Source organism: Schistocerca serialis, chromosome 3, assembly GCF_023864345.2.
Source record: "Schistocerca serialis cubense isolate TAMUIC-IGC-003099 chromosome 3, iqSchSeri2.2, whole genome shotgun sequence".
In the NCBI taxonomy this organism is placed as follows: Eukaryota; Metazoa; Arthropoda; class Insecta; order Orthoptera; family Acrididae; genus Schistocerca; species Schistocerca serialis.
In genome coordinates this window covers 189,899,987-189,926,291 of record NC_064640.1, presented here as the reverse complement: position 1 = coordinate 189,926,291, position 26,305 = coordinate 189,899,987, and the positions used below count along the sequence as shown (strand labels likewise).

General features: G+C 38.2%; 1 protein-coding gene across 1 annotated transcript in view; it reads right to left on the bottom strand.

Moving 5' to 3' along the window:
- Positions 1 to 2,013: 2,013 nt before the first annotated feature.
- The window catches only part of LOC126469894 (methylcrotonoyl-CoA carboxylase beta chain, mitochondrial), a 92,677-nt gene continuing 68,385 nt past the window's right edge, over positions 2,014 to 26,305 (bottom strand). Inside the window, exons 9-11 of the mRNA XM_050097236.1 lie at positions 22,181 to 22,295; positions 5,663 to 5,748; positions 2,014 to 2,243 (exon numbers count right to left, since the gene is read on the bottom strand). Coding sequence (XP_049953193.1) covers positions 2,126 to 2,243; positions 5,663 to 5,748; positions 22,181 to 22,295 — 319 coding nt within the window. The 3' untranslated portion in view covers positions 2,014 to 2,125. The remainder of the gene's footprint in view (positions 2,244 to 5,662; positions 5,749 to 22,180; positions 22,296 to 26,305) is intronic.

The window sequence follows — 26,305 nt, the reverse complement described above, 5'->3', positions numbered from 1 at the left end:
ATCTGGATTATAGACTTGCACCACAGAAAAAGGAGGAGTTGCAAGATATGTAAAAGTTGGACTTAAAGCCAAAAATATTGAAACAAAAATTTGTGTGTTGATCAGAAACCAGAAGCATGTGTCTGTGAGTTGTTACTGCAGAATATTTATCTGATAATTGTAGCAGTCTACAGATACCCTCTAGGGAACTTTCAGCTATTTATGAGAAATCTAGATGCACTGTTGAGCTACCTGTCAGACAAGAGGAAACAGAAGTTTGTGGAGATTTCAATGCAGATTTCTTAAAAGATATAAACAGGAAAAATGAACCAAAATTATTATTTGGGTGTTTCAATCTAATTTCGGTAGCCAGTTTTCTAACTCATGTGCAGCAAAATAGTAGGACACTGATTGACAACATTTTTATAGACAGTGCTCAAGCTGAAACAATTAATGTGTACCCAGTTCCTAATGGACTACCTGATCACAATGCACAGTTAATGGAAATAAACAGCATGGCATCTCACAACCCTGAGACAGGTTCATACAAAGCAGTGAGGCTTATTGATGAGAACACATAGGGTTTTAAGTGAAAGTTTAAAGTGGCGGTGTGCGATGAGGTAAAGATAGAAAGAGATGAAAATATCAAATTCATTTTTTTTTGACATCAAATCTGTGTCAATATTTGAAGGTTTCTTTCCTAAAAAAATTATCTAGAAGATACATTAAAAAACAAATTAGCTGTGGATAACCAAGGAAATTAAAATCTCATGTAAGAGAAAGAGAGACATTTACGTAAAGACCAGAACAAGTCAAGATCCCGCATTACTTGCAAACCACAATAAAATACAGTAGTATTTCAAGGAAAGTTATAAAGATGTTCTGAAGTATGCATGTCCTAACAGAAGTAAATACAGATAATAAGATTAAAACTATATGGGTCATTGTCAAACAGCCAGTCAGTGTGCAAGTTTCCATAAAAGTTTAACTAAATGACAATGTTGTCACTGATAATTCACGAGCTGCAAGTACTTTTAACAATCACTTTCTAAATGTAGCTGCAAATATAGGATTAAATGGTTCAGCTGAAGAAGCATGAGAATATATTAAAAAGTCGTACCACAAAACTTTAAACAACTACAAGTAGCACCAATGCCCTCCACTGAATTACAACAATTATAAAAATTCTAAAAAATGAAAGCTCATGTGGGATTGCTGGAATTTCAAACAGAATTCTGAAAAGTTGTTTCAACTAAATAAGTAATGTCATTAGTGATATATGCAATGCATCACTGGCACAGAGAACTTTTCCAGGCATGTCAAAGCAAGCAATTGTTAAAGCAATTCATAAGAAAGGTGACAAGACACACTTAAGCAATTACTGTCCAATTTCATTACAGGAATCTTCTTCGAAAATCTGGACAGTTTCTTTTATTCCAATGATGAACTTCTACTTAAAAACTGTAGCCAATAAAAAAGGACCTGACTGACTCCACATAATTTTGATTAAAAAAAAATCATTCAAATGGTCTATAGAATATGTAACTAACTAACTGAAGTCTCAAACTAGAAGAAATGTGCTGGAATAATTCCCTGAGAACAGCTTTCTGGGCCTCTTCACTCAGACGATCACCACCACCACCACCACCACCACCACCACCAGACAGACTGAAAATAGAATACTGCAACAGCATTTGGTACCAGTAACACTGTTTTGACAAAGATGTACGTTCATAGTGAAGTACATGTTCAGAATCAATAAATTGAAATGAAGTGGGAAACACTAACTACTAAAGGCAAAAATATACATTTTATGTACTGATTTGAGAATATCATATTTTTTTGCATACTCCACCTAGAATACTTCCCATTTAATATTTCATGTGGTAAATTAAATATAAAGAAAGAAGCAATGTTTTCAGTTTCTTGTATATTCTACTCTACACACAATTTTCTAGCTTTTTCTTTCATCATCACTTTTTATATAAAGAAATATGAGATCATAAATGTACAGCCAAAGTAAAATGAACACCATTTTAGTTTTCAAAAACCTATTTATGACAGGAATGTACAGTAAACAACCAAATAAAACATACAACTAGTAACAAATTTTTGGCATATTATTGGTACAACAATTCTGTATTGTTCACATTCTGAAGACACCAAAGTTTGTGTGTGGAATTGGCGCATTTAATGCTGCTCGAAGACTCATGCCAAGAACAGCCCTCGTGTCTGCAGGGTCAATCACACCATCATCCCATAACCTACGAAGAGACAATACAACTATTTTAAAATTGCCACGTTATTCAGCCAGTAACTCAGTTCCATTTCGAGAAACCTATCTATATTATACAGAAACTTATAAAACAACATAATTTCACAAAATGAAAAAAAAATTATGTGGTAAATAAACTTATTTCCAATGCAAAGTTTCAACAAACTCGTTCTAATACCAACCTTTAGAATTACATCAGTTATCTGAGTTTAAGGTTAAAGTTCCAACTGTCACATGCCATTAGTTGCTTCCTTATGTGGATTCAGTCACACACAAAAATGTCTACTATTATGATGTTAAGTTCTTTACATCATGACAACTAAATGTAAACAAAGCAATGACAATTATTGTCTGATCATAATTTTATTAATAAATTAGGTTTAACATGTTAACTGTTACAGTCTTGACATATTGTATCACATCACATTTCAGACACCACATTATCTCTCCCTAATAAGAACTCAAGAAAAATCAAATAAAGCAGTCTAGATGCACAGAAATAGTCTGTAAGAAGTATGCAAGTTCTAAACAGAATGTTGAATTGTTAAGTCACGAAGTGTTCAATAAACAAAAATAAATTAAATATGCAGCAAATACACCTGCTACATTTGAGCACTCTTAAGTGCTAATAATGTTATACAATGGTATGATGGGGACAAAGAACACAGTATAAAAACAGTGGAAAACACAGCAAACTTCTTTCAAAAATAACAGTGATGATGATAATTATACACTATTTTATTTTTCTCCTTTCTCTAATTAGGATTTAGCATACTAACCAAAGTGAGCTCAATACAGAGAACACAATTTTATGAGGGAAATATATGAAAATAAAATTCCATCTTCTCATGGAAAAAACACAATTTCTTACGTAACAAGAAAAGGGATAGGGACAATTTCAGAGGAATACACAATATCTTTTATCTTTGGAAAAGATGAAGAAGGAAAATTACAGTTCAAAATCTCTTTGATGACAAGTTTGTTAGAGATGAAGAACAAGATCAGGTTGGGGAAATCTGCAGAAGGAAATAGGCCATGTCCTGAAAGGAACCACCCTATTTTCTTTAAACAGTATAGGGAAGCCACTTTCAATCTAAATCTGGATGAACAATTGAGGATCGGGGCTTTGTGTCACAGTTTTGGAAAAGATATAGCACCTGGTGCATGATCAGACATATATTAAGCTGACAAGCTGAGGGTGCTCCTCCAAGCAAAATAAAACTGAACCTCAATACGACATCATTTAAGAAAGTTTAAGTTCTGCTTGTTTAAGAGAATGGTAGTGGGACAAAAATCGATTATCATATCTATACAAGAATGTGCACCAAAAAAGACAAACTTACAGTAGCCAAAATTCTATAACCTATATTCATAAAACATGTTTATCTCATTCATACATCAAATAAATGTATAAATGTACAGTTAAGATATAACCACAAATGTGTTATAGAACGTGCCTGGAATGACGAGAATCAGTTACTTCTGTTACATTGTTTTCTGTATGTACCCACACAATTGCTCTTTGGCCTCTTTTTCAAAGGATCGTACTCTGAGGTTCACAGAGAATATCCGTCATAACCAGTAGTCCCTACTGCATAACACGCCAAGATGAAATGTTAACACACTGGTGGTAAAAAACTGTTAATAGCTTTTTATCAGTGGCATTATGAAAGCTATAATTCATTCAAACTACTCAGGCAAGTGCTCCTTGTGTAGCGATCTACTGTGTGATGTCAGAGGTTAAAACAGTTTGTTGTTACCAACAAAAAATTGAATGACTAAAGATAACCAATCAGAGTACAGTGAAGATCTTTGGCAGTTCTTGTGCATATTATCAAGAAGTTTGAGTTTGTAGCTCTGAACATGTGCACAACTTTGAAAGCTAAGCTACAATGTTCAACTTCTTGTTTATGTGTCTACCCACAGCTCAATGTCTGATTATAAAGTGGATGCTTGTTTTTACTCATTCCATCGTTTGTGTCCTACCAACAAGTTTCCCATAGGCACTGATAAGTTACACATACTTTAGGTAATAACTAGATATAATGATCTGTATGATGAAGCTATTGGTAGGCCTTTCCAAACCAAAAAAGAACCAGCAGATGAACCAGATACTGTGTGTTCAACAACCCTTCATCTCTATCAGGCAACATCCTTTAATCTTTAATATTATAGAAACAGGGTGGATTCCACTTAATGAACAAATTTGAATGAGCTGCTCTTGAAGCAGAGTCGTGAAGTATGTGAAAAGAAAATACCTACACCCTTCTGACTCACTGCAGTAACTTCTACAATATAAAACTGACTCTAAATGTTAACAAAGCAAACAAATAAAACTGACCAGTACAGACACTTGCGTGTTTCAGTCAGTAATTGTAAGACAACATATACTTACTGGCATATATCCAGCATGCAAACTGATTGTGTAGATGTTAAGTTTTGCCATTCAGAAAACAGTGGCGATCTGACTCAGAGTAGACTGTCGATCACCTAGTATGGGCTCATGGAAGCAACATGATGTCCATCTGTCAAACATTTGTTGTTGTCTAGTCCAGCAGTTTAGTCAAGTGGAAACATTGTATCTGCACTACTGCAGAGCCACCATACACATGCCCACTGTAGCAATTTACACATTGTCTCTACAATACTGGAGATACTGTTAACCTCAGAAACCCTAATTCTTAAGTAACCTCTGATGCGCTGTGACCCACTTAAGAATAAAATTAAAAATCAACACATGCAGAATGAACAACTGAAGATATTCTTTTCAAGTCATACAATTTTATGCTCTCAATCTGATGAGGTACAAAAACTGTTAAAGAGTAACTCAACCTACAAGAGGATAATGGGAGACTGTAATGCAGTGATAGGAAAGAAACTTAAAAAATAACAGAAATGGAAATTTAGTGTTTGACCCCAGAAATGAGAGAGTAGACAAATAGTGAGTTTCTCAGAGAAGGAAAAACGTACATCCTAAATAATCACTTCCAGGAAAAGGAAAACAGATTAATAATTTGGAAGAAACTAATCATAATTAAAAATTAGACTTAACCATATCAGTCCGAATAACAGAAGAGATTATGCAGGAAGGGTCAATCAAATGACTTCAGAAGCTCTAGTGACTGCACATTAATAACATGAAAAATAAAATCAGACATCACGTAAGAAATTTTAATATAAATGAGGAAGGTGTGTGTGTGTGTGTGTGTGTGTGTGTGTGTGTGTGTGTGTGTGTGAGAGAGAGAGAGAGAGAGAAATTTGTGTGGAATACACAAAGTGTTCAGTACAAGTAAAACGTCAAAAATATGTTAAAACCCCTATTTTCCCCAATATTCTCTTAATATCTCCTTCTCCAATTTTTACATAAATGCTATGAAGTTGTAAACAAAGAAATAACACATTCCTTACCTTGCACTTGAATAGTAAGGATTTCCTTCATTTTCAAATTTCTTTACGACTGGTTTCCTCAGTTTATCATCGTCTTCTTTTGTCCACTGTTCAGATACAATATGCAGATATAAGTTAAGTGCCATTTTTGAAATGAGTTTTAATAACATGTACATAGCAAATTTCTTCTCTATCAAAAATAAATCTATTTATGGCCATGTGAATGTGGTAACAAAATTTTGTCACCAAAATATATCTCAGACAAATATGTATCCACCAAACAAGAGTTTAAAGAAAGTATTAGACATACTATTTACATTTAACTTCACAATATATCTAAAATTTTCTGATATATTACTGTTATAATTTCACTGCAATGTGTGTGTGTGTTAATAATGCGTCAAGTATGTGGTCTCTGTTGATATGAAACACTGCTGTACTTTAACATGGAAACAACACTGTTTATGACTACATACACATGTACTGGACAGTATCGGCACGTACACACAAACTCTGGCAATGAACTGTGCAGTCAACTAACAAACAAAATTCCTCCTTGCATTTTTAATTTGTTCAATGGTTTTGTGACTAACTAATGTCCAGATGCTCTGTCTGTCAGACAATTTACTGACTGATGCCTGCAGGAAATCTAGTGTTTTCGAATTTCCAAACACTTCTTGCCTCTTTCAGAATCTCTCTAACAAAGGAAGTCACTTATAAAACTCACATTCAACTGATTCTTGCATACTGCTAATCAGTCTGGGACTCTTACTTGACAGGATTAACAGTGGAGGTACAGAAGACCTAAAGAAGAGGCACATTTTTTTGTCACAGATTTAGTTAGTAAGCATGTAGGCGACATAAATATGTTTATACAACTCCTGAACCATGCTACAAGAAGGGAGTTATGCATACAAGGAGGGTTACTATTAAAAAGTCTAATAATAATGTGTGTTCCAAGAAGGATAAAGTAACACATCAATTTGTTCCACATGTAGTCCATGAATTTATAATAATAGAATAATAAGATAAATTCACTACGGAGACTTCCTGATGATTGTACTCTCACACTATTCACAAATGGAAGAGGAGAGGGGGGGGGGGGGGGGGGTGAATTTTAAGTGGTACTTGAAGTATCCTCAGGACACACAATAAGGTAGCTTGCAGAGTATTAGACATTGGTGCACAGCTGAAACACAGCAAGACAGAACTATTTCAACTGCTATTACTCTTCTTCTGTTGGATAATTAATTTTTTTTATACAGGGTGTTTGAAAAAGAACTCCCTAGTGTACACGAGCGAAGCAGCAGGCGCTACGCTAGTAGGTAATCAGGATATGGTGTACTAATCAAGTAATCAAACAGTACTGAGGACTTCTATAATTTTCCAACTACCAGTCTTTTATTTAAACCGAACCATTACTGAAGCTGGTAGGTCATCTAAATTATTAAATTTTCACCCTGTAGTTAAAACTCAAGATCTCAATATATCATTGTGCAAGTCTATAAGTACATCCACCCCCCCCCCCCCCCCTCACCCCTCCCAAAACTCTTCAGTCCACACATAGCAGTCAACTGGTAAATATCTCCATGAAAGTTTGCACAAGAAAAATAAATAAATAAATCCGCAGCTAGCGTTCAACACAATTAGATCTATGTATAATACATCCATGTTGATCTCTTTCTATCTCTTATTTAACACCTATTGAGAGCCCACATACCACCACCATCAAAGTAACGTCCCGATGAAAGTGCATTCACAGTTCTGATAATGTTAACAGTTTCATTTTATTCACATCAATGAATTGACTCACTGCATACACTAATGTTTATTACAGCCCTCATGTGGCTAGCATCTTACTAACTTTTTCGTAGTGCATAACGGCAAACGTGTGTGTAGAAGATAATGGCGTGTTGTATTATTTTTGGTGGACTATGATTTGAAAGACAATTAGGCTCAATGTCACTAAATAACTAACCTCTGTTAGTAGACTATTAGTATTGCTGTGTTGAGAGTGAATTCAGTGAACTCCATAAAGTACTGTTGTGTTCTTGCGAACTGAGTATGAACAACAAGAACAGACTGTGTAGACGAGGTACCACCGAGTGTTGTTGTTATTGTTGTTGTCGTTGTTGTTGTTGTTATTTATAAGGTCAAAAAGTAAGGTTTGCTTTACTTCGTTGCTCAATGACATTGCTCTGAATGAAAATTAGCAGGGTAGTTTCTCCAAAACTTACCACTGGAATAATACATAAAGAACTTTCAACTGATACAGATTGGTCCTCACTCCAATGAAAATGTATAATTTGAATAACCGTGGAATCTTGAAAAATTTAACTCAAGCATGTGTTCATCATCAAATGGCATAACTACCACTGAAAGTAATTTCAGATTATGAGACTTCAATTTGCACTTGCCACCAAGGAACTTTCGTCTACAACCAATTAAATTTACATTTGGTTTCTTTTCACAGTAAGGACTAGCCTCACCTTGGCACTAGTACCAAGAACTTGTGATTGACAAAATTGGAATTCAGTGGTAGAGAACAATTTATGACTGAAAAATGTTTGAGACACTGAAGGTATGGTGACAGTGACAATGATATATTGAACTAAAAATTCAGTTGAAGGTGTTATGAGTGCAAAGACTATTCCTATATGAAAAGTGAACAGTGCACATAGTGCAAATGAAAGAAACAAAATTAAGATGCTGGGCAGATAACACAACAGCAAAAGCACCAACCAATGGAAAATAAAGAAAGCACCTGCCATCTTTTGCAAATAGGACTGACAAGTAGGAGGACAAAGAAGGCGGACACCATTTTCCTAAGGTTTCAGCCAATGAGGAACCAGTTTGGAGTCCAAATGTAAACAAGTCAGCCTGACATGGAATTTTGAATGAATTACCAGGGGTGGCAGGATAGCAATAACTATCATCACAGGAAAACAAAAGTTAAAAGTATTTGTTACTAAGTGTTTAGTAACTGACAAAATGGCAAAGAAGAAAAAAATCTGAAGTATATGATGAATGAGAAGGAATGGAAGATGAGGATAGATTTGTATAACTTAGGTTCCAAAATTCATCAACAACATATGGAAATACTTGAAACATGGAAAGAAAGTCTTAGCATCAGCATTAAGAATGTAGGAAATAAACTACATTCAATGCAAATTTGCTTAGAAGAAAAAATGGGCAAGTTAGCAGAAAATTTGGGATCAAAATTTGCCACCAACAAAAGGAATATCAAATATGAGACATCAATTCTGTGCGTAGCACTGAGGACCTTTAATTTGCAACCAAGTACATAAACTTACATAGTCACTAACTTCTTTGCACTGCTGTCTGTGCTCCTTCCAAATATTGTTTTGTTAAATACAGCATTTTCAGAATCTTCAATTCTATTTCATTTCTCTTGGGTGTAGGGTTCATCAGAAAGGTGTTCTTATTGTTCTTTGTGATCTCCACAGTACAACAAAATAAGTTAAAAAAAGAGAGAGAGAGAGAGAGAGAGAGAGAGAGAGAGAGAGAGAGAGAGAGAGAGAGAGAAAGCCAGTACACCTTTTCTTTTTGTATCAGAGAGTTAAGTCTGTGTTTCATTAAATGTCTACAAACATATAACATTGCTTTTGACAAGACCTTGATGTAAAATGACAAATACATTATGGCAAGAGACTGGCATATTCACAAAAATATGAAAACGGTCAGGCACAACAGGTACTCTAACCTGAGATTTCTAGTGAAATCAAACTCTTCAAAGACGCACACACAAACACCAGACAAAGTACACTGAACAGAGCAATATAATAAGAAAATCAATGAAATGATACCTTTGTTTGTACATCTGTTGATGACTACCCAGTATACATTTAGTAAAATCTGACATTGTCAAACTGAAGCAGGTGATTTATTTAACACACACTCTTTTAGTCTTGAATGTCCTGATCACATTTGATACATATATTACAGTTAACCAGTCTTGACTCTAATGAGTCACCCTCAGAACTAAAAATCTATGAAATACTATAAAGCAATATTACTATTAAATACTACAGTTATAAAATATTCAAAAGTGTGAGCTAATGAGTAAAAATATGCCTGGCATCTCATTATGAAAATCATACATTAATTCATCATCAAACTGGTAACTTAACTCACAGGCTTATACAGCCGGCTCACAGCCAGCCATAGATTTTAAGTCTGTCATTATATTGCCGGCTGCTTCCCTCTTAATAAATGGCGTAACACATTATATAGCACTGGAGAACTGAGAAATCAATCTATTTAGTGGTGTACGACACACTTGATTTCATTCAATATTTTGCGAGATATAAGCAATTATCTCCATGTTTTGTTAGGTTTATACGCTACAGTTCCATCAACGAAACACCCTCCAGAAACTGTGTAGTGCACAAAGCAAGGAAGAAGAAAAATGATACACAGTATGAGTGTGAGAAATGTCTAGTGGCACTGCACATGCCTGTATTTTTTGGATATACCACATCAATGAAAACTTCTAAAACAGTATTATCTTCACCCCTCATCACTTCAATAAATAGAAAGGATAGATTTATAAAGAATTCCTGTAAAATGTTATATAATTTTGAGGAATGTGTCTAAGACAAAATATGCTAATTTGCGTTGGGTTGAAATCAACTTTGTATCTGCTAATTCATTGCACCTTAGCACCAGAACAATTATGTTTCTACATGGTGCATGAGCAAGCATGGCTTACATGTGCAAAAAGTACAATGGAAAAAAAGTTTTCATGTTTAAGAAAATACAACATAACAATTATCTTTTATTTTTTAAATATAATCAACCACAATTTAGGATACTGTGAGCAGCCCTCTCTCTTTTGACTAAAAAAACTAGGAGCTAAAAATTGTGCTCGAAATAGCAGAGGATCAGATAAATGTGAAACCTAGTAGAATTATGACTCAAACATATATCTAAACTTCATTCCATTTATCACTCTTTGGCCAACTTGGCTGTAGTGTCATTAGATTTTCACTGAGTTTCCTAACAACTGATAAGAATGCAAAATATGGTAACATTTGCTAATAAAATTAATAAAATAGGATGTTAAGTAACTAAGACAATATTTTATGACTAAAACCAAACAAAGTTTATATCATTCACTAAAATTGAAATCACAGATCTGCCCCAATAACTGTGCGTGTTAAAAAGCCGCTTTTTGAATGAGGAGGTGTGTTGGATTGAATACAACTAGTGGATTAGCAATGAGAGTCGGTGTGCTGGTCAGTCTGGATGTGTCCCACCTCCATTAAAGGATTCACAAACATTTCGAAAAACTTTTAGTCACTTTCATGTGGATAACATGTTGGGGTACACATGTTCTGTCCTATGGTAAGGGGAGGGAAGGGGCAACAGGTAATGGTAATACGAGACGATCGTGCTGACCCTGCATCAATGAAGGGCAAAAGCCCACGAAAATTGCGAGTAAAACTGAATTCACTAGCAAATGGTGGCCCCACAATAAAAGAAATAAATTAAAAACATTTCTGACAAAAACACTTCACCAGCAAGATTCAAGCTAATAGGATATCTGATCCGAACACAGAAAACTCCCATACCAAGAAAACATCACATGTGGGTATCAGTTTGAGAGTAGAAATTCTTCCAATCCATCTGTGGCATACAGCAAAGCAGTGCTCAACAGTGTTGGTTAAAAACAGTCTTGGTTGCAATTTTAGTTTCTTAGTTTTTTATTTTTCAACTATGCATTTCACCTTATTTAGGCATCTTCAGGTTGATCTTAATTTGGTATTTCTTCAAAGGATTCTTTAAACAGTGTAGCCAAAGGGCATCGTCGAATACATCAGGCCAACATCGCCTTTGTTAAACTCAGTAAAAACTTCCTAGATGAATGTGAGTGACTCCAAGACCTGCATAATGCATTATGCTTACTACTTGAGCTTCATCTTATTCAATTACTCACTCCTGTGAATGGGAACGCGTTATGTTTGTCTTGGAGTCACTCACGTCCATTTAGGAAGTTTTTACTGAGTTTAATGAAGGCGATGTTGGCCTAATGTATTCAACGATGCTCTTTGGCTACAGTGTTTAAAGGATCCCTCTAACCATCTAATAAAACAAAATAAATAATATGAGGGATGTTCTGATGCCCATTCATACCACATAACAGTATACACTTTGATTGGCAACCACATTGTCAGTACATATCTGTCTGCCCTTGTAATGTGTACTCAAATAACCTCGGACCTGCAGATCTGCTGCTACTCTCTTATCTTTGGCTCTCTGTGCATACATAATTTCTGCTTCAGTGAGGCCCCTTCCGTCGCCAAACCAGCAACGGGTGTGGATTCATATGGTATTTGCCTGTGTTGTCTGCTGTACTATCTTCTCTTTCAAAGATAATGATGAAAACTACTTTCAGAATATCTGACATCTTTTATTACTTCATTAGAGTAATTAGGGAGCATACAAAATTAAAATGAAAGAGCAGGAATTAGGCATAAGTAAAAACATTACTGTTAGTGACAATTTTGCCAGGAAAGGGTCACAGAGTGAATAAGCAGAGTTAAATGCCAAATATTCAATGTAGCCACCGGAGTTTACTATCTGCAGAAGGGCTCTTGTTTCTTTGTTATTCCTTTCAGTTGGAGTTAAAACACTACCATGTACTGTGTGCCTGAAACATCAGCTCTTGTGATCATGGAATGCACATAACAATCATCATAATATTTTATCAGGCGCAAAACATGTGAATTTTTCAAATTGCACCAAAAGGAAGACTTCTCAACGAGATAGAAGAACTAGAGATTTCAATGGTAAAAAGCAACATCCAGACATATCTCAAATGAACAAATCAAATTTAACCAAAACTTTTACTTTAACATTTTTGTAGTGTTGATTTCCTGATGATACCTTGTGCCCAGTGTGTTCAGTGAATCATATGATGTAATACCTCATAAGAAGATTGTTGCTCTTATGTGCTTTCCATGGCACACAAGAGATGACACTACAATTTCCACTCACCTACACATTCCATGAGTGCACAGGAAATGGCACAGCTATTCTTCCTGGCCTGTCTACGAGCTGTGGTTGCACAACTCCAACTGAAAGACATAATCAAGAAACAATGCCCCATTTGCACATGATAAACTTTGGCAGCTATGTTGAATATTTGGCATTTACCTCATTTATTCCATGGTCCTTTACTGACAAAATGCCACGTCTTTAACAATAATGATTTTAATTATGCTCGATTGCTATGGTCCTTATGGAATTTTGTCAGTAAAGTACCACAGAATAAAAGAGTTAAATGTCAAATGTTCAACATACACTATGTGATCAAACGTATCCAGACACCTGGCTGGCACCCACCATAGGTAATACCAGAATTCAATATGGTGTTGACCCACTCTTAGCCTTGATGACAGCTTGCTCTCTCACAGGCATATGTTCAATCAGGTGCTGGAAGGTTTCTTGAGGATTGGCAGACGATTATTCATGGAGTGCTGCACTGAGGAGAGGTATCGATGTCGGTCGGTGAAGCCTGGCACGAAGTCGGCATTCCAAAACATACCAAAGGTGTTCTATAGGATTCAGGTCAGGATTCTGTACAGGCCAGCCAATTACAGGGACGTTATTGTCGTGTAACCACTATGTAACAGGCTGTGCATTATGAACAGGTGCTCGGTCATGTTAAATGATGCAATCGCCATCCCTGAATTACTCTTCAACAGTGGGAAGCAAGAGCATGCTTAAAACATCAATGTAGGTCTGTGCCGTGATAGTGCCATGCATAACAACAAGGGGTGCAATCCGCCTCCATGAAAAACACAACCACATCGTAACACCACTGCCTCTGAATTTTACTGTTGGCACTACACACACTGGCAGTTGACGTTCACTGGGCATTTGCCATACCCACACCCTACCATCAGATCGCCACATTGTGTACCATGATTCGTCACTCCACACAACGTTTTTCCAATGTTCAATCATCCAATGTTTACGCTCTTTACACCAAGTGGTTTATCGTTTGGTATTTACTGGCATGATATGTGGCTTATGAGCAGCCGCTCGACCACGAAATACAAGTTTTCTCACTTCCCACCTAACTGTCATAGTACTTGTAGTGGATCCTGATGCAGTCTGGAATTTCTGTGTCATGGTCTGGACAGATGTCTGCCTATTACACATTACAACCCTCTTCAATTGTCAGCGGTCTGTCAGTCAACAGACAAGGTCGGCCTGTACGCTTCTGTGCTGTACGTGTCCCTGTACATTTCCACTTCACTATCACATTGGAAACAGTGGATCTAGGGATGTTTAGGAGTGTGGAAATCTCGTATACAGATGTATGACACAAGTGACATCCAATTGCCAGACCACGTGTCGGAAGTTCCATGCGGCTTTTCGCGGATGATGCTGTAGTATACAGAGAAGTTGCTGCATTAGAAAATTGTAGCGAAATACAGGAAGATCTGCAGCGGATAGGCACTTGGTGCAGGGAGTGGCAACTGACCCTTAACATAGACAAATGTAATGTATTGCGAATACATAGAAAGAAGGATCCTTTATTGTATGATTATATGATAGCGGAACAAACACTGGTAGCAGTTACTTCTGTAAAATATCTGGGAGTATGCGTACGGAACGATTTGAAGTGGAATGATCATATAAAACTAATTGTTGGTAAGGCGGGTACCAGGTTGAGATTCATTGGGAGAGTGCTTAGAAAATGTAGTCCATCAACAAAGGAGGTGGCTTACAAAACACTCGTTCGACCTATACTTGAGTATTGCTCATCAGTGTGGGATCCGTACCAGGTCGGGTTGACGGAGGAGATAGAGAAGATCCAAAGAAGAGCGGCGCGTTTCGTCACTGGGTTATTTGGTAACAGTGATAGCGTTACGGAGATGTTTAATAAACTCAAGTGGCAGACTCTGCAAGAGAGGCGCTCTGCATCGCGGTGTAGCTTGCTCGCCAGGTTTCGAGAGGGTGCGTTTCTGGATGAGGTATCGAATATATTGCTTCCCCCTACTTATACTTCCCGAGGAGATCACGAATGTAAAATTAGAGAGATTAGAGCGCGCACGGAGGCTTTCAGACAGTCGTTCTTCCCGCGAACCATACGCGACTGGAACAGGAAAGGGAGGTAATGGCAGTGGCACGTAAAGTGCCCTCCGCCACACACCGTTGGATGGCTTGCGGAGTATCAATGTAGATGTAGATGTAGATGTAGATGAGACCATGAGTTCCACGGAGCGCTCCATTCTGGTCTCTCAAGATGTCTAATGACTACTGAGGTCGCTGATATGGAGTACCTGGCAGTAGGTGGGAGTACAATGCACCTAATATGAAAAATGTACATTTTGGGGTGGGTGTCTGGATACTTTTGATCACATAGTATAGCTGTCAAACTTTATTATGTGCAAATTTTATTACCTGGTCCCTAATTACTGTAATGAATTTTTTTTTTTTTTCCATGACGTGTGGTTCCCATTTATCTAAATTTCTTTCCGTATTCTTAACTGTGGCTGATTATATTTAAAAAATAATGATTATGTTATAGTTACATGAGTACCAAATGTGATCGAGACATTCATGGATAAAAGAGTATATGTCTAGTCCATATTGTTTCTTACGACAATGAAAACTTTTCATCCATTCAATGACTATTTTCGGACCGGAACTCATTTTCAGATCATCGTAACACAGAGTCAAAATGGTATTTCCAAAAATGCAAAAACCATGTTGTGATTGAAAATGCATCATGAAGTGCAAAAAAACAGTTACAGCCCACACAGATATAACTTTGTGCACAGTAACTGTTCATTTGCACTTCGTGATTCATACACATTCTTGGCGTGGTTTCTGCATTTTCAGAAATACCATTTTGACTATCTGTTACGATGATTTGAAAATGGTTCTCAACCTGAAACAAGTCATCAAGTGAATAAAACAAAAGAAATTTGCAACTTTGGCTGGCCTTTTGTTGTACTGATTATCCAAAGGTGCTGATCTACTGATGTATCTTCACTCATATTGCTTGCAGAGATCACGAGTCCATATAGTTCACAGGCCTGCTTATAGAGGCCACCTGGGTCAGATCCCTGGTGCACTCTGGCGAGTCCCCAAGGAAACAGAATTATTTCAGCAATCGCCAAATGAATGCTCGGCCCGTTTCGTATCCAGTATTACTGCTGTCCCATCATTGTGTACAGTGCTACTCACAAACTGTATCTTACATGTTGCTCTATAAAGTAAAATGCTCCATAAATCTTGTTTATTCTTGCTATAACAAACTTGGTGACCAGTGAGGGTTATGTTTCTCTGCCTGTCAGTGTCAGTGCTAAGTTACCCAACAAACATCTCGATAGAAGAAATACTCCAATGTATCATTGCCTAGCAGCAAGTTTTTGCAAAACAACAGCAAGCTCTCACCACTGCTCTCCGTCAAGGGGCCTCTGCATGTTAGCAGCAGGTTACTCTCCCGTCAGTGCAAACATCACCCTTTCTGGCATATGATGAATCAGATGAAGATGGGGACTTCTATGAGACATGGTTATACCAGCATTACCAAGTTTCTTGTGTAGGCGATGCAGACCTGTGTAGGTCTTTCTTTCTTTCCTGGCTTTCCCCATGCATTTATCAGTTGTTGTGCCAAATTGTAACTTAGCAAGACACGGCCAGCTTATCATTTGTTGTAATGTGCAAGCTTCTCTCAACCTGTTACTCTGACAGAATGCATGTCATTGTGACATGTGTAGAATTTTACCATTATCAGAAATGCCCAAAGCAATCTTACAAAGCCTAGGCTGTAGAATTACATGGGTTGAGCTGTCATTGTAAATTTGTCATTAGTACCCATCACAAAACCTGCACTAATCACATGGTTTGTGGTGATATTATTCATCTGGCCCCAGATAGGGAAGTCCACAAAAAAGCACTTCAATATGAGACTCCAACACTTACGGATATGTTCAATGTAGCACAATCCTTTGAAGCGTCACAGGCCACAAGCAATCAGATTGCTGTGTGAGTAAGGTATCAGAAGCTGCTCATTCAACCCCTTTCAGGCACACTGCAAGTGTTTAGGACCACTGGGAAGCCATTGCAGCTATACAACCTTCGACTCAGTGTCACATGGAGCAGCGTCGGTTACAACCGCGTGTCCCCCTTCTGTCTTGCCCGTACTGCCCTAAGGATTGGGCTGTTTGCAACAGGTGTTGAAATAAAGGCCATATTGTGTTGGTGTGTAATTCCTCTCCAAATGTGTCAGACACAGTCGTACTGATGGACATAAACAGTGTCTCTACAATGGCTATCTCCCCAAACAAATTGGTTATTGACTTGTGTGTGTTTAATAAACTGCTGAAAATGCAAGTGGACACAGAAGCTGCAGTGACTTTAGTAAACACTCAAATGCATGCGGACTTTGGTTCCCCTCCCTTCACACAGCCTTCACAGAAGTTGGTTGGCTACAATAAACAGCAGATTCTGATCCTACGTCAGTTCTCTGCTCCTGTCTCTTACAAATCTGTTGTTTCCTTGTCGTGGATCATTCCCACACTGCAGACCTGTTTGAGTTAGATGCATTTAGCGCTTTCAGTTTCCCCATTGCTGATAAGGTAAATTTAATGTCAGCTCAAGTTCTGGATCAGCAACTAGAGTCCCTTTGCTCCGAGTTTTTGTCTCTGTTTGCCTTTCACATTTTATGACTCTGTCAAAGCCGTATTAGACCATTTGACATCGCTCAATGTCATTCAGCCTGTTTCTTTCAGTGAATGGGCTAGCCACTGGTCATTGTTAAGAAGCTGACAGATAAGCTTTGCCTCTGTGGCGACTTAAGTGTCACGATTAATGCATATTCCATGACTGACAAATATCCTATGCCTCACTCTGATGAGTTGCACACAAAATTATCAGGTGGCCACTTCTTTTCCAAGACTGATTTGTCAGAAGCATATCTCCACTAAGCACCTTCTCATTGTCAATGCACCTTTCGACCTACTCAATATCAACACTTGCATTTTGGGGTCAGTAGCGCACCCGTAATTTTTCAGCATTTTTTAGAACGGCTGACAGCCTCTGTGCCTAGCTGCATTAATTACCTTGACAACATCGTTGTTTCCGGTTCTTCCACCAAAGACCACCTTAGCAATCTCCGATTGTTGTTTTCTGTTTTGCAGTCTGGAGGTATCAAGTGCAATCTTGCCAAATCTCAATTTTTTTCAGCTATCAATTGGGTACCTAGGTGTTAAGGTTTCTCACACGGGGGTCACGCCATCGCATCTCCATGTTGACACAACTGCGGCTTTGCCACGGCCAACCTCTGTTAAGGAACTGCTGGTATTTTTAAGTAAACTTGCATACTTCCATAAGCTTTTACTAGACGCATCCACTGTTGCTCAGCCCCCGCACGTGCTTCTGCATAAAAATGTGCCTTTTTTCTGGTCCCCAGCTTGTGACTGAGTGTTCAGTTTGCTTAAACCTAAACTTCAATCTGCCCATGTCTGGCCACTTTTCAGCCAGGTTAGCATCTAGTGTTGCTACAGATGCCTCTCAGCAGAGTCTTGGTGTGGTGTTTGGTGCACAAATACACGGACGGGTCTGAATGACCCACTGCTTACCCTTCTAAAACTTTACCTCCTGCTCAGCAGTTGTATTGTCAGACTGAAAAGAAGCTTTAGCAATTGTGTTCACCCTCAGGAAACTTTACGTCTTCTTGTGTGGTTCTAAGTTCGATTTAATACAGATCGAAAGCTGTTGGTTGTTCTTTTTAACCCTTCACCTTCCTTGCTGGACAAGGCAGCACATAGTTTGCAGCGGTCAGCACTCTTCCTCTCCTACTATCACTATCAGATCCATTACTGGCCGATGGCACAACACACCAACACCGATGCCTTACTTCGCCTTCTGGCTGAGTTGGACCCAGTGTTTCATCAGAATGAGTTGCTTTGTTCCTATTTAGATACTGAGAACCAGAATGTGGTCAATGGTTTTCCCATCACTATTGCCATGATAGCATCAGCCATCACCGTGGATCCTGTACTTAGTAGTGTCCTCTCCTTTGTGCAGCACAGTTGGCTTGAAAAACCTCCTGGGCCATGCCTGGGATCCCTGATGTAATTACTTCTTCCTCCAGCACTGCCTCCCTGTGTTTGGTGGTGTTCTTTTGTTAGCTACAGAGGATGCTGCTTCCAGGTTCTGATTCCCACTTCCTTACGCCAAAACATACTGCGGTTTGTGCATGTTGGTCATTGGGAAACCTCTCACACCACAGCTTTGGCCCGCCAGCATGTGTATCAACTGGGCATAGATGAGGACATGATGTGGCTTATAGCCACTTTCACTCACCGTGTTCAGCAATAGGCAGCCCCATGGGCGTCTTTTGCCCCTGGCCGATGTTGCAGTGCCTGTGGGAGGGTCTACAGGGTGTATATGTGGACAAGGAAAAATAATTCCCGGATTTTTCCCAGATTTCCCGGTTGAAAATACACTTTCTCCCGGGTGAAAATGACAGTATACTTTTCCTCGGCACTGTAAAACTTATCAATCCCTAAAATGTTTATTGTTTTCTACACAGACGCAGAATTTGCCGGTACTTTAGAAAATGAAACCCAGGGGGGGGGGGGGGGGGGGTCAAACTGGGTTCCTGTCATCATCAATCGTCACTGGTGCCTGTGCGTTGTCCGCATTCCAGGTGGGTGGATGTTCCATCACTTCAACCAGCTGTGGCCGCACACAGCAGAGTCTGTTCTGGAGGGCTACTACCTCCACCGCTGCCGTCGCCACCAATGCCTGTTCCTGTATTGCAGACAGTCCAGTTCATGCCACAGTGGGAGGTTGCTGCCAGTCAGATCACTGTCTGGGGTTCTTGACTCCACCCCCATTCCTTGACCGCGGTCACTGGTGAATCCCCACTGTACCTGATGCCGCAGCTGTTGCCGCTGTCTCTGTTGCTGGGTCCTGTGCGGCCGTCGTCTGATGCCCCTACTGAAGCCTCTGGCACTGGCTGCTGACCTTGAGAAGGACATCTCTATGGAGGCATCGTCCCTGGTCCAGCCCTACACCTCTCACGAGAGGTGGGATGGTGCACCAAACCAACCCTTCATCACTTCCGCCATACTTGTCTGTGCCTGCCTGGCACAAGCTGCAGAAGCCGGGCAATGAAATGGATGTTAGCACCATCACTGGTGTTTTCTTTGAATTGTTATCGCAGTGCCTCATGAAATTAGTGCTTTTTTTTCACGGCATCAATGCTTTTTTTTTTTTGTACCATCACATTTTATTGGAAACATGCACTTTTTTGGCACCATGCATTTTTTTCTGAGCCTAGTGTTTTTATGTATGTGGTTTTCCCATTCCCTAGAAGGGAGGAGTGATGTACCTTCACTCATGGTGCGCACAATTTCAGAGATCGCACGTCCATACAGTTCACAAGCCCACTTATAGAGGCCATTTGGGTCGACACCCTAGTGTGCACTAGTGAGCCACCAAGGAAACAGTATTATTTAAGTGATCACAAACAAGTGCTTAGCCTATCCTCTACCCTGTATTACTATTGTCCAGTCAATGTGTTCAGTGCTATGCACAATCTGTATCTTACATGTTCCTCTATAAAGTATTACATTCCATATACTGTGTTTGTTATTGTTGTAACACCTACAAGTATTCAAACATGCTGGAAGTTCATTTATATTGTTTCTGTTGCATTTTAATTGTGGGCTGTTCTCGCAATGTTTCCCGTTCCCTTTCCCCCCAGACACTCCTCTCTCCCCCCCCCCCCCCCCCCCCCCTTCCCCCTTTCCCAGAATATAATATGTGTAACACTGACAGATTTAGTATTTTGTCTCAAGCTATAGATCATAACAACAGTTGAGTCTCCTTGAGTTTTATCAAGAGATCTCACAAACAGTTTCCTTGTATGCGTATGCATGTTCAGAGCATAAAAATTAGCATGGTTCTATAGGATAAGGAATTAAACATGGAGCCTAGAATTCTGTAGAAACATCTCTGTATCAAGTGAGTGTTCAAGAACACCCAACTGCACGACATGTTAAACTCCAGTAACTAAATTAATTGGAATAATATTACAGGTTAGAACAGTCTGCACAAAAAACTGGAATTTAAAACACCTTAAATGGTTTTGTAAGTAGGGATGGAATTTTAAGAAAATACACCCTGTTTGATATATTTAGGAAGAATAGGCATGTTAGTGGTCAATGCAAATATAGCTCTTTTTCAGTTCACCATTGACATTTTCCATGATATTTCATACATAAACAACTCCAATAGCCTCCCATTCTTTCTTTAATTTACTAGTGTCTAATTTACTTATGTCCCTACAAGCATGACATCTCTGTTATAATTTATGCACCTGTGCATATCTGTGACATTTGGGTAGTCTCCCAGTTGCACCACATTCTGCAGCTGTGCAGCATACTGTGAAGCAGAAATTTGCTCAACAACATTCCATTTCAGAGGCTTTCCACTGAATTCATGTTCCTTCTATCACACATAAAACTCTCAACGTTGAAAGGTAAACACCTTTTCTAACATACCTTTTCAACATTAAAACCAGCTTCTGAAAGTTTGTCTCTGTTCTGCTACACTTAGTCTGTCTCGTCACTCCTACTGCTGGATTGGATATTAATAGAACCAAATAGTCCACCCAAACTGCTGGAAGTGTTTTTATTCTTTTTTTTTTTTTTTTTTTTTTTTTTTTAAATCTTACTGCACACCATGAGATGCAAGTAAAATATTTAATTGCCAGGTCGATACTTAGGCACAGAGCCCATCGCCAGTGGCACATATCATAGGATATGCAAGTCAATTATATAATTCCCCACTGATACATCACATAGTGATCACTGAAGCTTGCCTAGAGCTTAAGGTTGCAGAGGCCTGCTCGTATTCACCAGTTCCCAGATCACGAACGCAGGGTTTGCCAAACTTGTACCCATCCTAGATTGGCCGAGTTCCTGAGATGCTTAACATCTGACACAACCCATGTGAACACACTGAGTGTCATCACCCACCCCCTCCCCATCCCCAAATAGGCAGTATGTAGCAAACAGTTTACTGAAATTCTGCTTAAATATTTTCAGCTGTCAGTGTACATCTTCTGACACTGTTTTAAACACACTTATTGCTTTTAGTATTAGAAGAAATTTGAATAGACAATCTAAAATCCTTAGCAAAAAGAATATGTACCTAGGTGGACTATGTGTCAGTTTCATAATATTCACTGTGAGTGCTACTGCCTGTCATGATAATGGAAACAAGTGGCAGGTGATAGCCTAACTCTAGAACTGCTTGCAGTGTCTGCACTTCATAATGGGTGAACTTATCATGTCTTGTATCTAAATCCAAATGTGACACACGAAGAATGCTGCCATCAGTTGCATCACAGAATCTTCAGGTACAGAGAAAGTTATACATACTCAACTGAATATATACAACATTTGGAATTACTAAAAAAATGCAATTCTGCATTTCCAAAATCCAAAAATATTACTTTTCTGCTCAAGTAGTGCATACCTCCTTTCCACTCCTTAACTTCTGCTGCTCTGTTATCTGGGCCAACACTCCCGCAGCCTGATCACCTCCCATCACTGAGATTCTTGCATTTGGCCACATGTACAGGAATCTTGGCCTATGGCAAATATTTCAACCAATAACTGTATTTTTATTTTTTATGCAATTTCAGATATAGTAATAAACATTACAGTCTGATATATCAGCTAATGAACCAGATATGCTCCCCTAAAAATATATTTAATTAACTTAAAATACTAAATTTAAATTTTACTGTGAAACACATGTTCCATAGTTTATTATAGGGCAAACTGAAAACAAAGTAAATTATTTATTAACATATTCTATTCAACACCATACCACAAAAATAATCCTAACTCTGGTAGTCAGACAAATGAGAACAGCATTCACACTAGCTCTCTTTCCAGCAATAGAACACACATTCACACAAACATGTGGTTGTGTGTAGTGCTCGAAAGCTAGTGTGAGTGCTGTTTTCTGTTATGTGTTACTGTGCTCCAGGTATCGATCTGCTGCAGTTGAGAGGTTTCCTTTCCTTTATTTTATGTGTTTCTGCATCCAGGAATTTCCATTATTGTTAGTCACACAAATGGTATATTTAGAATAATCACTAAACACAGGTTTACTCAGAACTGATTTCACAACACATGTTAAAGGACTCGCAGCAGTAGATATCATTTCCAAATTTATTGATAATTGCACATAGGTAATTGCTACATTAATTAAAATAATTTTGTTGTGGTGAAAGCTCCATAGATTGGCGACAGGAGGTGATCCATGTGCTATTTAATTACACACACACACACACACACACACACACACACACACACACACACACACACACACTGCCTGACAAAAAAAGTGAAGCACCCAGGAGACATGGTCAGATGTCAATGAACATTGGACACTTATGAACATGTAAGAGCTGCAATTCTCTGTCAGGCAGAACATCCACTGGAGTGCATTAGAGGTTGTTACCAGGCCTCGTATGATATATGAGGGGTGTGAACAATGTCAGATGTTGAATAATCATTGTGAAAGACATCAAGACATTGATCACACAATATTGTGTGCATCATAACCACTTCACATCTGCAGAAGCCACCTGAGAACATACATGGACTCCCTGCAACATTCTGCATCATCCCACTCCACCAGTAGAAAACTAGCAGCAGCCGGACAAGGGATTTACTGGCTGATGTGTAGGCTACCATTCACATAACAATACAAATTGCTGTGTTTTAAATGGTGCCATGGGCAGGAGGCATAGACTACTCATGAATGGCATTGCACAGTCTTCAGTGATGAATTGCAGTTCAACACTACCCCAGATGACCATTGACAGTGAGCAGGGTGGTGAGCTGACATGATGTCCCAGTGTTTTGGAAAGGCACAATGATGTCATTGGTGGGGGGAGTAATCAGGCACAACTTCATGTCACAGCTGGTAGTGATTGAGGGAACTCTGATGGCAGAACAGTACATCACGAAAATCCTGTATCCTGATGTGTTACTTCCCATGCAACAGTATTGTGATATCATTTTTCAACATAACGCTTATACACACAGGGTACACCTCTCTATGAACTGTCTGCATGATGCTGAGGTACTCCTATGACCAAAAAGATTCCTTGATCTGAACATGTGTGGGACAGCATGGACATCAACTCAATCCCAGTGCCAGTGTCCAGGGCATCACAGACTAGTTTCAACAGTTGTAGGCCAGCTTTCATCAGGAGAGGATACAATGGAATTTGCTGTATTTTAAGCTTTCTATGTTTGCAAACTGTAATTCCACAAAAGTAAAACTGATAACTTTGAGACTTCTATAAACAAACAACTACACTTATCGCACTTTGTAAATTCAGTGAGTGTGGCGTGAGATTATGTGATATAACTTGCACAGTAGGCAGATGGAAATGTACTTCAGATTCATTCACATCATCTTCCGGTATCGTGATATAGTATACCCCATCACTATATATGTAATTCAGAATGCACAAAACAAGGCCTATGACCTCTGTTTACAACTTTTACTCAATTTACCTCACTTAGCAGGAAACGATAACATTTTTGATTACAAAACCAATAAATTACAAAGTCAGAGAAAAATGCCTGTGAGTAACCTTAACGTTCTTAGACTCACTACTATGTAAAAATGCATGCTGGAATGCAGTATTCACTTTGATTCTAGAAGTTAAAGAAGGCAGTTGATTTATGAGAGAGAGAACACTCTTTAATGTATAATGTTATTCTGAGCCCCCATTGTGGAATTTCAGATATAATTAAAGTTTAAATCATTAATACTCAAGAAATATCATTGGAACTATTCAGAATTTTGTAGGGAAAGTGTTGTCTGGTAAATACAAGTTGGTTTACAATTAAAAGGTAAGTGTTCATGATAAATTTTGGTGAAACCTGGATTCAGTAATACGAAGTACTATGATGGTCTATAAATCATTCGGATTTGTACACACTGAACTGTTAGTACAAAACTACACACACTGTCATGCTTATTTGAAAGAAGATTATTGTTCTTTTCAAAAGTATTTAATGAAATCCTACTTACAGACCTACCATCCATTTTTCATTAAGAACTTTATCATAGCAAATCAACAGATTCCAGCCAATTTATAGTGAAGGAGTAATTATATGCAGTAAGATTTCATATTTCGCCACGAATCAGTAGTTCTATCTATGAGCAGCTAATAGCATTCTCCAGTGAGCTGCAATGTCATTGCATTACTCAAATTTTTGATGATTGGTAAGTTATCTCAAAACAAAGTAAGTTACCTCACTAGCTACAAATATTAAAAGCTCTTTTCAATATTCTTTCGTGCTTAAATATTATTGAATGTCTCCATATAAAGAACTTTATATACTATCAGGAGCCTAGAAGCAACCAATCATTAATTTCATTGCAGTTCCCATCAGCTGAATAGTTAAGAGAGGTGACCGTGATAAGACTTGTAATGGGCAGAATATGGTTCGGATTGTTGTTATTGTAATTGATTATAACATAAAAAAAAGCATTTACAGCCAATACTGTCACAAAATATCTGTTAATTTTATGTAATCAAAGCTCAAGAATCATTAAATACCAATATATGGTCACATGACTGAAAATTCTCTGTTATTGGCTGATGCTATTGTGACGTCACGGCCTAGGAATCAGACGAAGCTTTGTGTGTGTTAAGGAGCATTAGACAAAGTTACAAGGTTTTTACATACTTTTTCTGCAAACAGTTTAGCTATTTAGTGATAGAAAAATGCAATTACAACTTTTAAGTAACAATACAGAATTTTAAGAATGTTGGCAGTGGAAGACTTGCTAAAGTTGATGCATTTGTGCTCTGCCCATTTAGAGCAGCAATATGTGCAACAATGGACATTCTTTTCCCCACTCCCTGCAACATCATTAAACTCACTCAAAATAAAGGAATTGTTGAACTTTTTGCAAATGTGCCCATATATTATAACTAGACTTTTGACTGTCAGTTACGAGCTACGACCCAAAGCACAACAAATTATTCTTAGTTCTGATTTCCTCTGTTGAAGAGCCTCAGCAAGGATACTCCTTGTTTATAGCTGCTGTTCGGTGGCACAATAAGTAGTGCATCTAGTTGCAGATTAAGAGGTCACATGTTCAAATCCTGGAAGGGTCACATAATTTTAAAAGTTATACAAGAAATACGAAAATAGTGTTAGCAAGAACTGATGTAGCAGTTGTTTCAATTGTGGGATGTATTATATGTAGCTTCACATTAATCTTAGTCTGAGAAATGGACAAAAGAGGATAAATGCATTTACTTTGCAAACAAACAATTCACTGTTTTGCAAAGCATTACTAGCAGTGAAGATACCACCATATGCCCAGACTACAATGAGGTGTAGGATGATGAGGTTATACAGATAGATATAATGCATGTACAACATGCAGGTGACACAAATGTAGGGGCTGTGATGTTAGCGAGCATAAACTAACTTTAGCATCTTAAGCAGACTAACTTCACCTTTATGTAAGATGATGAAACTGCAAAAGTTTAAACAATAAAGATCCTAACTGGACAGTACGAAGATAAAACATTGTTTCTAATAAAGTACCATG